The 13,555-nt window shown below is 38.4% G+C and overlaps 4 protein-coding genes across 4 annotated transcripts; 2 read left to right on the plus strand and 2 right to left on the minus strand.

Moving 5' to 3' along the window:
* Positions 1 to 1,294: 1,294 nt before the first annotated feature.
* LOC108858580 (uncharacterized) lies at positions 1,295 to 3,288 on the minus strand. Its single transcript, XM_057011191.1, has 5 exons — positions 3,046 to 3,288; positions 2,248 to 2,415; positions 1,902 to 2,080; positions 1,666 to 1,807; positions 1,295 to 1,547 (listed from the first exon to the last, which is right to left on the minus strand). Exons 1-5 carry the CDS (start codon positions 3,235 to 3,237, stop codon positions 1,341 to 1,343), a joined length of 888 nt encoding a protein of 295 aa, XP_056867171.1. The 5' UTR covers positions 3,238 to 3,288; the 3' UTR covers positions 1,295 to 1,340.
* Positions 3,289 to 4,542: 1,254 nt separating this feature from the next.
* On the plus strand, positions 4,543 to 7,458 carry LOC108862139 (ABC transporter F family member 4). The gene is made up of 2 exons (XM_018636181.2): positions 4,543 to 4,701; positions 5,020 to 7,458. The coding sequence occupies exon 2, from the start codon at positions 5,028 to 5,030 to the stop codon at positions 7,182 to 7,184; it is 2,157 nt and encodes a 718-aa protein (XP_018491683.1). The 5' UTR covers positions 4,543 to 4,701; positions 5,020 to 5,027; the 3' UTR covers positions 7,185 to 7,458.
* A 487-nt stretch (positions 7,459 to 7,945) lies between these two features.
* On the plus strand, positions 7,946 to 9,105 carry LOC108862140 (histone H2A variant 1). Its single transcript, XM_018636182.2, has 3 exons — positions 7,946 to 8,094; positions 8,190 to 8,341; positions 8,628 to 9,105. The coding sequence occupies exons 2-3, from the start codon at positions 8,225 to 8,227 to the stop codon at positions 8,922 to 8,924; spliced, it is 414 nt and encodes a 137-aa protein (XP_018491684.1). The 5' UTR covers positions 7,946 to 8,094; positions 8,190 to 8,224; the 3' UTR covers positions 8,925 to 9,105.
* A 270-nt stretch (positions 9,106 to 9,375) lies between these two features.
* LOC130512349 (extensin-2-like) lies at positions 9,376 to 11,874 on the minus strand. Its single transcript, XM_057010230.1, has one exon. The coding sequence runs from the start codon at positions 11,834 to 11,836 to the stop codon at positions 9,563 to 9,565; it is 2,274 nt and encodes a 757-aa protein (XP_056866210.1). The 5' UTR covers positions 11,837 to 11,874; the 3' UTR covers positions 9,376 to 9,562.
* Positions 11,875 to 13,555: the final 1,681 nt, after the last annotated feature.

Below are 13,555 nucleotides of genomic sequence, written 5' to 3' on the forward strand. Positions count from 1 at the left end.
CTCGGAATTCATTTTTTCATTACTTACAAATCCAGAAATAATAACAATACAAAATTCGTAACTATTCAACAACCTATTCAAATAACAAAATCACGTACAAAAAATATCTAACGTGTCGACAATGTTTCCGGCTCCGCGCCTGCGCGGGGGCTATGAAACTAGTTAATTAAAATACAAAGTTGAAATATTGTATCAAAAGATTGCAATACGATCTCGGTTTTAATCTGATAACTAGTATAATTAAAACCGAATAACTCGAAGTCTAAACCCATGGAAACCAGAGATTTTGACCCTTAATTTGTCGGTTCGGTTAGGTTAATATTGTTCCTACAGGGCCTCAGTTTAACTTTAGTTGTGATTCTATCTTCTTCTCATACCAAAAGAGCAGTCATCAAACTTCTTGTGCGCCGCGCGTACGTTATTATTTCCCATATTCATCTTCATACCTTCACATCTCTCAGGTTTGGTTTGTCCCCAAATATAACGTAATATTGGTAACCCTAATTCGAGGGCTATCTTCAGCCGCACGCCATTCAGAATCAGCTCTAGGTTTGCAAATTAGCATGTTAGATAATATGATTGATGAACATGTAAATAAATAGATCTAGGAAAAAAAATCCAATTTTTTACATGATTTTTATTACTCATCGGCTTTTTAAATTCATGTCTTTATGTCAGATAGGCTTACATGAGTAAGAAGAAGTCAGATGAGAGTGCCCCTCCCATGAAAGGGAATCCAAGTGGGAAAGACTCTTCTAAAGAGTGAGAAGCTTTTTGTCTCTGCTATGCAGGCATGGATCAGAAAGGTTCTTCATCATCCAGAGCCAAGGCTGCTCCTAAGAAAACTTCTTCCTACACTGACATCGATCTTCCTCCTTCCGACGATGAAGAGCAGAGACAGGCGGAAGCAAAGAGAAAGCTGGAGAGAGAGCAAAGGCATTTTTATATCTCTTGTGACTGATAAGGAACGAAGGAAGCTAGAGATGAAAGAAAGAGCAGCTCTACAGGATATAGAGCTTGCAAAGATCGATGGAGGCTTTGAAGGACGACCATGAATGGATGGGATGTTGTGGGATTTTTAAGCTTCTCCACGTGTTGCCACTTTGGATATAGTTTAGTGAAAGCTGTCTATACAAACGGCCAAACGTAGTAATACTAATACATTATGATGAATGTTATTTTTTTGTGAGTGGTTTAATGTGCAAAGATTATCCAAACACAAAAGCAAACTCTTGGGGATTATTATTGTCATATGAATAAACAGAAAACATACATGTTTACCAAAATAGAGGAGCTATATTTTGATTTATAAATTTATCTTCTTGCAAATCTGAAGTTTATCATCTATGACATATTACAAGCTTACTACAACCCCCATCTTCATGTATTTTTTTCAACCCAACTATATACTTCTTTTGTTCATCCCATTGCCCGCATATCCATTCACATTTTTCCTCTAGTTGCTTGATCTTTTCCTCGTAACCATCATCAATCATTGTCTTAGTCCCTGTTTCTTTTCCAAGCCTTTTTATTACCTTTGTCAGAATCTGTTGAAAAGGAAAAATCATTTAGCTGATTAGTAATAAAAATTCTAAAGAAAGTAGATAATTTAAAAAAAAACAGAGTCTTAAGAAAAGAAATGGAAAATGGTCTCATTTTGTTTACTTTTATAGAAGTTTTTAAACTGTCCTGACTTGTTTGGTTGTCAACAAGTTCACCACTGGCAGTAGTTTTGTTCCTCAACTTCTCTGTGTCTTTAAGGCTCCTCAGCAGATCATGTATTCCTTTGTTGCTGCTTGGAATTCTGCTTTGAGTGTAGCTGAACTGAATGATTGGTAACCCTTCAAAGTAAGTATAAATGCTAATCTTGTGATATGAACGAAGACTATTAAAAAAGTAACAGTGGTAGCACCTCCCACTCCCAGTTTCTTTGTTTGAAATAAATTCTTTTTTGACCCAGATCATTGTATTCCGGGGACTGTTGTTCTTGTTCCTGCTGTTGTGCTTCTCCTATCTGGTTTAGTATCCTCTTTTCTTTGGCCAGGCTATTACAACCATGCAGCATCAAGAATTGCTTGCACTATATATCGACATGACATATTTATAATATTATCCCATATTTAACAGAAAAATTATCGTTTGATCATGTAAGGATGGAGGCTGATTCTTCCCTTTTTATTTATCTCAAGTACTATTGTTTTTACAATGAGAAAACAAAAATGATATTAATTGGTTATGAGGACTTACGCAATCAGGCTTTTCGGTTCTTCTTTGCGTTTCTTCTGCTTTATTCAGTTTTTCAAGATCATTCTGCAGTTTTTCTCTCAGTTTCTTGTAGTATATGATACAGTTTCCAGCTTGGCCACTGCGGTAATTAGAATGTCTTCTTTTAATGTAGGAGCTATACCTGTTTGACTGTCCAAAATTTCTCACTAATCTTGTTGTATATAGCTCATCTTTTCAGCTTAGTAAAAACAGTACAAGGTAATCAAAATTTTGTTATATTTCTAGATGCTTAGAGCATCCCCTTAGTGAAACTAATCGGGGGAGGGGGGGTTCACACAGTTCCAAAAAAAAATATTAAAGAAAGCGAACTCTTGTGAACCTCACTTCTGCGAGCTCTTCCTGGTGAACCTGTATTATCACTATTCTGCGGGTTCCATGACACGTGACGGTCTGCGGTTGATAGATTATTATTATTATTATTATTTTTTTTTAGAAAAAAAATCAAAAAAAAAATAATAATAATAATAATTTTTTTTTGGTGAATCTCCCTTCACTGATAGAGATGCTCTTAGAGCATCAAAAAAACGCTAGTACTCTGTGGAAGAGTGCTTATGAAAAAACAATATAATAGTCGGTGGGTCCCACAGGCCCCACAAAAATTAAACAACCAACAATTTTATTGCTTATTTAAGTTTTGCGCTTATACTGTTTGTGGACCCACCGACAATTGATCATATTTAAAAAAAAAATTTTAATCTTACAAAAAAAGAAAAAATTAAGCACCCATTTTTTAGCAACTGGCGTTAATGATGCTCTTACTCGGGTTTCTAGGTAACTCTCGCAGGTGTGTTGATAATCCCTCTCCAGCTTTTTCAGTTGCTTCAAGGCTTCAGAAACTGACATATGCACAACTGGGTCTGCGCAGGGTGACACCTTTTCATTATAGTTGCCTCCGGTGCCAATAGAGTTGGATATATCGTTGGTATTGTTGAGCAGAGTAGAAGCGTCCATGTCACTGAATTCAAGAATTTCCAGAATGCTATTTTTGTTGAAAACATTGCTTATTTTGTGTCCTTATATGAAGAGAAAACCATATAGCTTGAATTAAGAAACATATCACAATTGATTATCCAAACTCGTGCACCCCACGCCAAGGAAGTCAATGGCTCCTCCCTGAAGAAAACTTCGACATATTCTCTTGTTTAATAATATTTGTTAAAAAATCGATAATAATGAGAGAGAAGAAGTCATAGTTTGACCAAAGCCACACCACTGAAGTCAGTTATGTTTGGTAAACAAGGTTTTTAATATAAGTCAAAAAGTTATTTGTACAATCTATGGTTGCATCAGATACAACAAATAAATTAATTTGATAGTCTTAAGTTTATTTGATAGTATGGTCAATTGTTGGTAAGAACTAAGAACTACTTGGGCTGGTAGCATGCATTGCATTCACAGTGCTGACTTGTTCTTGGGACTTGGTCTAGAAAAGCACTCTCAAAATTATTTTCAATGATCCAGTTTTGAGATGAACTAGAAATATCTGCAGAATTAATCAATTGAAATTAAGATTTGGTATGTGAAGTTCAATGTGATTATATGAAAGAGAGATAAGTCAGTTTGAGCAAAGCAGCGCTTCAAATGTTGCATCAGAATGTGTTTTAAGTTTACTCTGTTGATATATATAGGGTTGGCTTTTAGTAAAATTCTCTCTGTTCAGAACAAATGTGAGGGAGATGCAATGAAGAAAATGTTATGAATCTATTCGAGAATGATTTGGCTGCTTATACTGATCTGGTAAGGAAATGTTATAAAAGTACATCTGAAGTAGCAGAGGTGCATCATAACATGAATATCTTATTCTTCATCTGTTCCTCAGAATAGATCTTAGCATGTCTTTGAAGTTTGAACTGATCATAGAAGTATACATCTCTAAGTCACCCTTGTCGGCAGCCTCTTCTTTGTGAAGTAGTTTTGTGCCTCGGCTCGGCCTGAAATTTTTCTTTAAGTCGAGTATGTATTTTTTTTCTGCATCTTATTTCTCACCTATGCATTCATATCTTTCTCGTAGATGCCTCACCTTTTCTCTGAATCCTTTTTCAATTTCTCTTCCGTCTTCCAAAATGCTCTTTGTCTTTCCTCTCTCTTTCTCAAAATCTCTGATTATCTTCTTCAGAAGCTAGCGGGTTCAGTGTTTTTATCTCGGAAGTTTTGTTAATTTCAGGCCCGGTTAAGGATTGTTTCATTGTAACTTTGGGCCGAATATTTATAAAAGGGTTAGAAAAGCCCAAACGCTTCAGTTTTACCTTTGATCGTGGATTATATTCTTTACTCGTCGTCGTCTTCAAAACCACAAAAAACAATCTTCTTCATACACTTTTTGCGCCGCGTTGTCTCTCTCTCAAATATCGATTTCCTCCCGACAGAGTTTCCGTTAATTCCAGTATCCAATCTTTCTGATTACACATCTCTCAGGTTTGTCTCCAAATCTCAAAGTTAACTAAAGTTAAGATTGGTACCTTATCTGTTCGTAGCTCACAGCTCCGTAGAAGCTTTAACCTAGATTTTGTCGGAATATACATGTATGTGATGTCGAGTGTATATAGATGGCGAATCCAAAATTTTCTCAATTAAACGAAACCCTGTAATTTAATCCTTTCGATCTAGATTAAGTAGAAACCCTAATTTCAAAATCAACCAGCTCTGTGTTTGGATCTCTCTGTTTGGAAAATAAAAATCCAATTTTTTTTTATTACTCATCTGCTTTTTTTTTTATTCATGTCTTAATCTCAGATACTCAGATGGGTAAGAAGAAGTCAGACGAGAGTGCTCCTCCCGTGAAGGGGAAGTCAAGTGGGAAAGACTCTTCTAAAGAGACCAAAAAGGAGAAGCTTTCAGTCTCTGCTATGCTTGCAGGTATGGATCAGAAACCTGATAGAGCACCTAAGAAGGGTCCTTCATCATCCAGAGCTAAGGCTGCTCCCAAGAGTGCTTCCCCTTACGATGACATGGATCTTCCTTCATCCGACGAGGAAGACGATGGAGATTCCGATGAGGAGCAGAGACAGGCTGAAGCGAGGAGGAAGCTGAAGAGCGAGCAGAGGCATCTCGATATCTCTGTGACTGATAAGGAGCAGAAGAAGCGAGAGATGAAAGAGAGAGCGGCTCTCGAGGCTATAGAGCTTGCGAAGAAGGAGGCTTTGAGGGACGACCACGATGCCTTCACTGTTGTTATTGGAAGCAAGACGTCTGTGCTTGAAGGGGAAGACACGGCTGATGCTAATGTTAAGGATATCACGATAGAGTCTTTCTCCGTCTCTGCTAGGGGTAAGGAGCTTTTGAAGAATGCTTCTGTTAAGATATCGCATGGGAAGAGGTATGGATTGGTCGGGCCTAATGGGATGGGGAAGTCTACTTTGTTGAAGCTTTTAGCGTGGAGGAAGATTCCGGTTCCGAAGAATATCGATGTTCTTCTTGTGGAGCAAGAGGTGGTTGGTGATGACAAGAGCGCTCTGCTGGCAGTTGTGTCCGCCAACGAAGAGTTGGTTAAGCTACGGGAAGAAGCTGCAGCTCTGCAGAACTCGTCTTGTGACAACGAAGATGATGATGATTCTGGTGAGAAGCTTGCTGAGTTGTATGAGAGGCTACAGATCTTGGGGTCAGATGCTGCTGAAGCACAGGCGTCCAAGATTCTCGCGGGGTTGGGTTTTACGAAAGAGATGCAAGTGCGTCCGACTAAGTCGTTCAGTGGTGGATGGAGGATGAGAATATCGTTAGCTAGAGCTCTCTTTGTGCAGCCGACTCTTTTGTTGTTAGATGAACCCACCAACCATCTTGACCTGAGAGCTGTTCTCTGGTTGGAGGAGTATCTCTGTCGCTGGAAGAAGACGTTGGTTGTTGTCTCCCACGACCGTGACTTCCTCAACACTGTCTGCACGGATATAATTCATTTGCACGACCAGAATCTCCACTTCTACCGTGGCAACTTCGATAGTTTCGAGAGTGGATACGAGCAGCGACGCAAGGAGATGAACAAGAAGTTTGAGATTTACGATAAACAGGTTAAAGCGGCTAAGAGATCTGGAAACCGTGCTCAGCAGGAGAAGGTAAAAGACAAGGCCAAGTTCACCGCGGCGAAAGAAGCGTCCAAGAGTAAGGGAAAAGGTAAGGCGGTGGATGAGGATGGCCCAGCACCTGAAGCTCCGAGAAAGTGGAGAGACTATAGCGTTGAGTTTCATTTCCCGGAACCAACCGAGCTCACTCCTCCTCTCCTGCAGTTGATCGAGGTTAGCTTCTGCTACCCGAATAGACCAGACTTCAGGCTCTCGGATGTTGATGTGGGTATCGATATGGGTACAAGGGTCGCTATAGTTGGGCCTAACGGAGCTGGAAAGTCCACTCTTTTGAACCTTCTTGCTGGAGATTTGGTTCCGAGTGAAGGTGAAGTGAGAAGAAGCCAGAAGCTGAGGATTGGGAGATACTCTCAGCACTTTGTTGACCTGTTAACAATGGGGGAAACACCAGTTCAGTATCTGCTCCGCCTTCATCCTGACCAAGAGGGATTTAGCAAACAGGAAGCTGTGCGTGCTAAGCTAGGCAAGTTTGGGCTACCGAGTCACAACCACTTGACTCCGATCATGAAACTGTCCGGTGGACAAAAAGCTAGAGTTGTGTTCACTTCGATCTCAATGTCTAAGCCACACATTTTGCTTCTTGACGAGCCTACGAATCACTTAGACATGCAGAGCATAGATGCGTTGGCTGATGCGCTAGAGGAGTTCAGTGGAGGAGTTGTGCTGGTGAGTCACGACTCTAGACTTATATCACGCGTCTGTGAGGATGAGGAGAAGAGTCAGATTTGGGTTGTGGAAGACGGAACTGTGTCTTTCTTCGATGGCACGTTTGAAGAGTACAAGGAAGATCTCCAAAGAGAGATCAGAGCAGAGGTCGATGAGTGAAGTCTTGTTTGTATTGTTGGCTTTTAAAGGTAAAACTGAAACCTCCTTTATATTCTCAGACTTGGAAACGTTTTGGACTAAAGCTTATTTTAGACATTGTGTGTTGTGTTTTTCATCATATATACGTTACTGGCATGAAACCGTATACGTTTTCCCCATGTTACATAGTCGAGTGTAGTATTATGTTTTGGGGGAAGCAAGGAGAAGATGTCTTTCATTTTTTATTTCATGAGTGTGTTTCATTGAGCATAATAAACAACAACATTTCTCTTAATTTTGTTGTCTGAAAATTAATATCTTGTCTTAGCTTATTCTGTTTGTTCATTCATTGTTCTGTACAGAGATCCATGAGCTTATTCTGTTTATTCATCATAAAGCACAATTACAAAGTTTTCTCTTCGTGAATCTTGTGAAACTTAACTATTCAGGTGAATGTTAAACTCAATTATAGAATCAAAATTCCTACTATACAAGTAGTTAAATAACTCCATCTTTCTTGAAGATACAATTTTCAATACCAAATGCATACACAGAAGAGAGAGTGATGACTAAAGCCAACGAAAACATAGATTCCGTTCCTGGCCTGCTGATCATATTATGTGTGTTATGGCTTGTGCTTCTTGGTAGCTATTTAACATTGCATTTCTTGGAATTTTTTTAAATTAAAAGCGGATTAGTAAAATTGCAAAGAAATGGAGGGCATAACAGCAAAATGTGAAGAACGTGTATAAAAAGCTCCAACCAAAAATTTTAACCGCCAAGTCAAAAAAGTTCCCCCCAAAAACTCTAAAATATTTCAAAAACTCCCACCAAACTTCCAAATTTAAAACGCTCATCCCATTCACTTTCAACCAGATTTAGTTTATTCGTCTCCTTCCACACACACACTCTCTCTCTCTCTCCGTCTCAGGTACACTTATCTCTCCATCTACCATTCACTTCAGATCTGCTAATGTATTCTTCTTTTATTATCTTCTAATTCTCCAGATCTTGTTTTGGGCTTAGATCTATAAAGTGGGCAGCATCAACAGCGAGCGAACATGGCAGGCAAGGGAGGTAAAGGTCTCATCGCTACCAAGACCATGGCCGGTAACAAGGACAAAGACAAGGACAACAAGAAGAAACCCATCACTCGCTCTGCTCGTGCTGGTATTCAGGTACCTTCCTCCCCTTCAAACCCTAGCTTCACAAAGATGTTGAAAAAGTTGACTTCTTTGTCTGATTATTGACGGGTCAACTGTAATATGGTGTTCAAAGTGTTTGGAGTACATTGTTAAAACGACTTTTGATTCTAAAGTCGGAACCTTTTTGCTAATAACATTATTAGGCCGTGAGAAGTATAGGATTTTCTTACCATACATGTTCTGTTATGATATATGTAATGTTATGTTATAGACCGGTCTCTTAACTTGTATGGTGTTTCTCTGTTTTTGATTGTTTCAGTTTCCGGTGGGTCGTATCCATAGGCAACTCAAGACGAGAGTTTCAGCACACGGAAGGGTTGGTGCCACTGCCGCTGTCTACACGGCTTCGATTCTGGAGTACCTGACTGCGGAGGTTCTTGAGTTGGCTGGAAACGCGAGCAAAGATCTGAAAGTGAAGAGGATCACTCCAAGGCATTTGCAGCTGGCTATCAGAGGAGACGAGGAGCTCGACACCCTCATCAAGGGAACCATTGCTGGAGGAGGTGTGATCCCTCACATCCACAAGTCTCTCATCAACAAAACCATCAAGGAGTGATTTGTTTTCATAGGCACTGTGGGTTATGTGATATGCTAATTTAGTAGCTTATGGGTGTTTGTGTTTGTTTAGTCTTGGACTGCTTATCTTTTTCTTTAGTTTCCTTTGTTAGTGTGTTGTGCTCTTTTGAACATCATCAGGTGTACATTAGTTAATCTGAACTCTTAGGTTTCTCGTTTGAGCTAATGTTGTCTTTGCTGCTAAACAACCGAAGGAGATGACCAACTTTAGAAATTATATGTTAGCTATTTCACTAAGATACAACCAATGGGCCATGCATAACGGCCCATATAAACCAACCATAAAGTATGGAAAGAAACACGACCGATCGAAACGATTACAGTTTCTCAAGTCTGAAATCATAGGTCTCATCAGCCTTTTTGATAACTATGAAGTGGAACTTAAGTAACCTGTTTTTTTTTGCACATTTTGCCATGTTTCTCTCCAAAGCTCTGAAAAGTTCACTATGTAGATAAATAACACACACAAAACCATATGAAGGACTTGTAACCAAATTATTAAGATATTCCAAGAAAATTGAAATTGATTGGATACATGCATGTTACAACAAGAAAAGAAATCAAATATGAAATCAAATAACATTCAATTGCTCATTTAAGGGTCACATTTACTGGTTTTCAGTAATATGTAGCTGGTGGTGGTGGAGATTTATATTCAACTTTTGGAGAAGGAGAATAATAAGGTGGTGGTGGAGAATTGTAGACATATGGAGGTGGAGGAGACTTGTAGTCTACTTTAGGGGATGGAGAGTAGTATAGTGGTGGGGGTGGAGAGTTGTAGACATATGGTGGTGGAGGAGACTTGTAGTAAACCTTAGGGGAAGGTGAGTAATATGGTGGTGGTGGAGAGTTGTAGACATATGGTGGTGGAGGAGACTTGTAGTACACCTTAGGGGAAGGTGAGTAGTATGGTGGTGGTGGAGAACTGTAAACATATGGAGGTGGAGGAGACTTGTAGTCTACTTTAGGGGATGGAGAGTAGTATGGTGGTGGAGGTGGAGAGTTGTAGACATATGGTGGTGGAGGAGACTTGTAGTACACTTTAGGAGAAGGTGAGTAATATGGTGGTGGCGGAGAGTTGTAAACATATGGTGGAGGAGGAGACTTGTATATTACTTTTGGTGAAGGAGCATAACATGGAGGAGGTGGTGGGCAGACACATGCATGTGGGTGTGGTGGAGATTTGTAAAGAACTTTAGGGGATGGTGAATAGTATGGTGGCGGTGGAGAGCTATAGACATATGGTGGTGGTGGAGAACTGTAAACATACGGTGGTGGAGGAGACTTGTAATGTACCTTAGGAGAAGGTGAATAATATGGTGGTGGTGGTGAGCTGTAAACATATGGTGGAGGGGGAGACTTGTATACAACCTTAGGAGATGGAGAGTAGTATGGTGGTGGTGGCGAGCTGTATACATATGGTGGTGGAGGAGACTTGTAGTAAACTTTAGGAGAAGGTGAGTAGTATGGTGGTGGTGGAGAGTTGTACACATATGGTGGTGGAGGAGACTTGTAGTACACCTTAGGGGAAGGTGAGTAGTATGGTGGTGGTGGAGAGTTGTAAACATATGGTGGAGGAAGAGACTTGTATACAACCTTAGGAGATGGAGAATAATATGGTGGTGGTGGCGAGCTGTAGACATACGGTGGTGGAGGAGACTTGTAGTAAACCTTAGGGGAAGGTGAGTAGTATGGTGGTGGAGGAGAGTTGTAGACATATGGTGGTGGAGGAGACTTGTAGTACACCTTATGAGAAGGTGAATAGTATGGTGGTGGTGGAGAGCTGTAAACATATGGTGGTGGAGGAGAGTTGTACTCAACTTTAGGAGATGGTGAGTAGTATGGTGGTGGTGGTGGGGAGCTGTAAACATATGGTGGTGGAGGAGACTTGTATTCAACCTTAGGAGATGGTGAGTAATATGGTGGTGGTGGAGAACTGTATACATATGGTGGGGGAGGAGACTTGTATTCAACTTTAGGAGATGGTGAGTAGTATGGTGGTGGTGGTGGGGAGCTGTAAACATATGGTGGTGGAGGAGACTTGTATTCAACTTTAGGAGATGGTGAGTAGTATGGTGGTGGTGGTGGAGAACTGTAGACATATGGTGGTGGAGGAGATTTGTAATCTACCTTTGGTGATGGAGAGTAGTAAGGAGGTGGTGGTGGAGAATTGTATACATATGGTGGTGGGGGAGACTTGTACTCAACTTTAGGAGATGGTGAATAATATGGTGGTGGTGGTGGAGAACTGTAGACATATGGTAGTGGTGGAGACTTGTACTCTACCTTTGGTGATGGAGAGTAGTATGGAGGTGGTGGTGGAGAACTGTATACATATGGTGGTGGGGGAGACTTGTATTCGACTTTAGGAGATGGTGAGTAATATGGTGGTGGTGGTGGAGAACTATAGACATATGGTGGTGGTGGAGACTTGTACTCTACCTTTGGCGATGGAGAATAGTATGGAGGTGGTGGTGGAGAACTGTATACATATAGTGGTGGGGGAGACTTGTACTCGACTTTAGGAGATGGTGAGTAATATGGTGGTGGTGGTGGAGAACTGTAGACATATGGTGGTGGGGGAGATTTGTAGTCAACTTTAGGTGATGGAGAGTAGTATGGCGGTGGTGGGGAACTGTATACATACGGTGGAGGAGGTGATTTGTAATCGACCTTTGGTGATGGAGAATAGTATAGTGGTGGCGGTGGTGAAGAACTGTGGATATATGGTAGCGGAGGGGTGTTGTATTCTACCGGAGATGGCGAATATGAATATGACGGGAGTGGTGGCAAGCTGTATGGTTCATATGCAGCAACCATTGTTGCCATGATGATAACGCCTAGAGCGCAAGTGAGATGGGCTGAAGGCCCCATCCTGGAGGAAGATCTCATTGCAATTTTCTTTTTTCTCTACCAACGTTTAGGTTGGTATTTGTTTTTCTTGTTTTGGTTTGTGTTGCAAGGATGGGCTAATGAGTTTATATAGCAAAGTGTTTCTCTAAATCCAGCTCTGAAATTTGTTTAATTTGGACTCCATCCAACTAAATCGTGGAGGCATGTCTACACGTTGCTAGTATGAGACGTGCATGAACGTTTGGAGAATGTCAACTAGCCGCTTTCCATATTTTTAATGACAAGTCCACGAAGAGCTTTGTACAGCAACATGGATGCATGATTTAATTAGTTCATTGTTCTAGCCTTCTAGGTCCACCGTATGAACTCCCTCGTACCTTTTGGATATCAACCAAGATGTTTATGCTGAGCATTTTATCCACTAACATTATTTTACGTAACTCGAAGTCTTCTTAATCCGAAATTAAAACTGATCGGCTTCATAGAACTTCGAGTTTTCATACGACGTAAGCTATTTAAAGATGATCAAACACATGCATGTGTATATCGAATGAGATACGAACCTGGGATGCAAGCGGGTTACTTATCATCAATCACACAAAACCAATGATAATTCTTAACTAAGTGCGCTGAATCTCTCAAAAGTAAGCTAAAGTACAGAATAAATGAGTTGTAAGAAGCATAAAATAAACATACTGGCTCAATAAACAAAATGATGCATCCATATGATATACAAAATTCTTTTTGAACTTATGATTTATGAATGGAAAGTGGATCGTTGACGCTCTCTTAACGTTCATTAGATTTTAACATGCACATCCGTACGGATATTTTTTCTATTTTATAAATGTATTTTACATTATTATAAATGTTTTAAATATATAGTTTCTATTTTAATATTATATATTTGTAACTATATTATTATTTATATTTCTTATTCGATATTATTAATATATAGTGATTTGTTTAATACATTTTAATTTATTATTAATATTTTATATTTACTAATAAAGTTTCGAGTTAGGTATAATAAAATAACAATATGAAATAATCAAATAGATAACCTCTTCAAAATATGTTTTTATTTAATTTATAAATTTTGCTATAATACATTTATAAATTTATTTATTCATATTATATAAAAGAAATATGTTTAATATGATTTATATTTACATGTTGTGTTTAAAACATATACTTCAAAATATATTATTTTAATATTTTAGGGTATTTATAAGTAAAAGAAAATATTTTGTTTAAATAATATAACCATATTATTTTAGTAAATTTTATAAGTAGTAGCATCTATCATATTATTTTAGTAAATTTTACTGATATAAGATATTTTTAATCATATTAATTTTAATTTTTATTTTTAGTTAAGATTTCTAAATATTAGATTGCTTTAATTTTTTACAACATATATAGTTTTTTTTCCTGGTGCATTTTAAAAGCTATTCTTTATTATCTATGATTTTATCTTTTGTAAAATTTGAAATATTATCATTTTTATTTTGAATATTTATTTCCAAAATTTATATTTTGTCAATTTTTTTTTTGAAAAATTACACTACTTTTTTTAGTTTGGAATATTACTTGAGTTTTAAATTTATTTTTGTTACTACATTGATAAATTATTTTATAAAAAATATTTGAATTTTGGTAGTATTTTCTAATTTTTCTCAACATATTTGTTATAACTAAAATAGAAATATATAATTAAAATTCAATTTTCATTAATATTTTAACTGAATTACTAAA

This window comes from Raphanus sativus, chromosome 5 (genome assembly GCF_000801105.2).
Source record: "Raphanus sativus cultivar WK10039 chromosome 5, ASM80110v3, whole genome shotgun sequence".
Classification (NCBI taxonomy): Eukaryota; Viridiplantae; Streptophyta; class Magnoliopsida; order Brassicales; family Brassicaceae; genus Raphanus; species Raphanus sativus.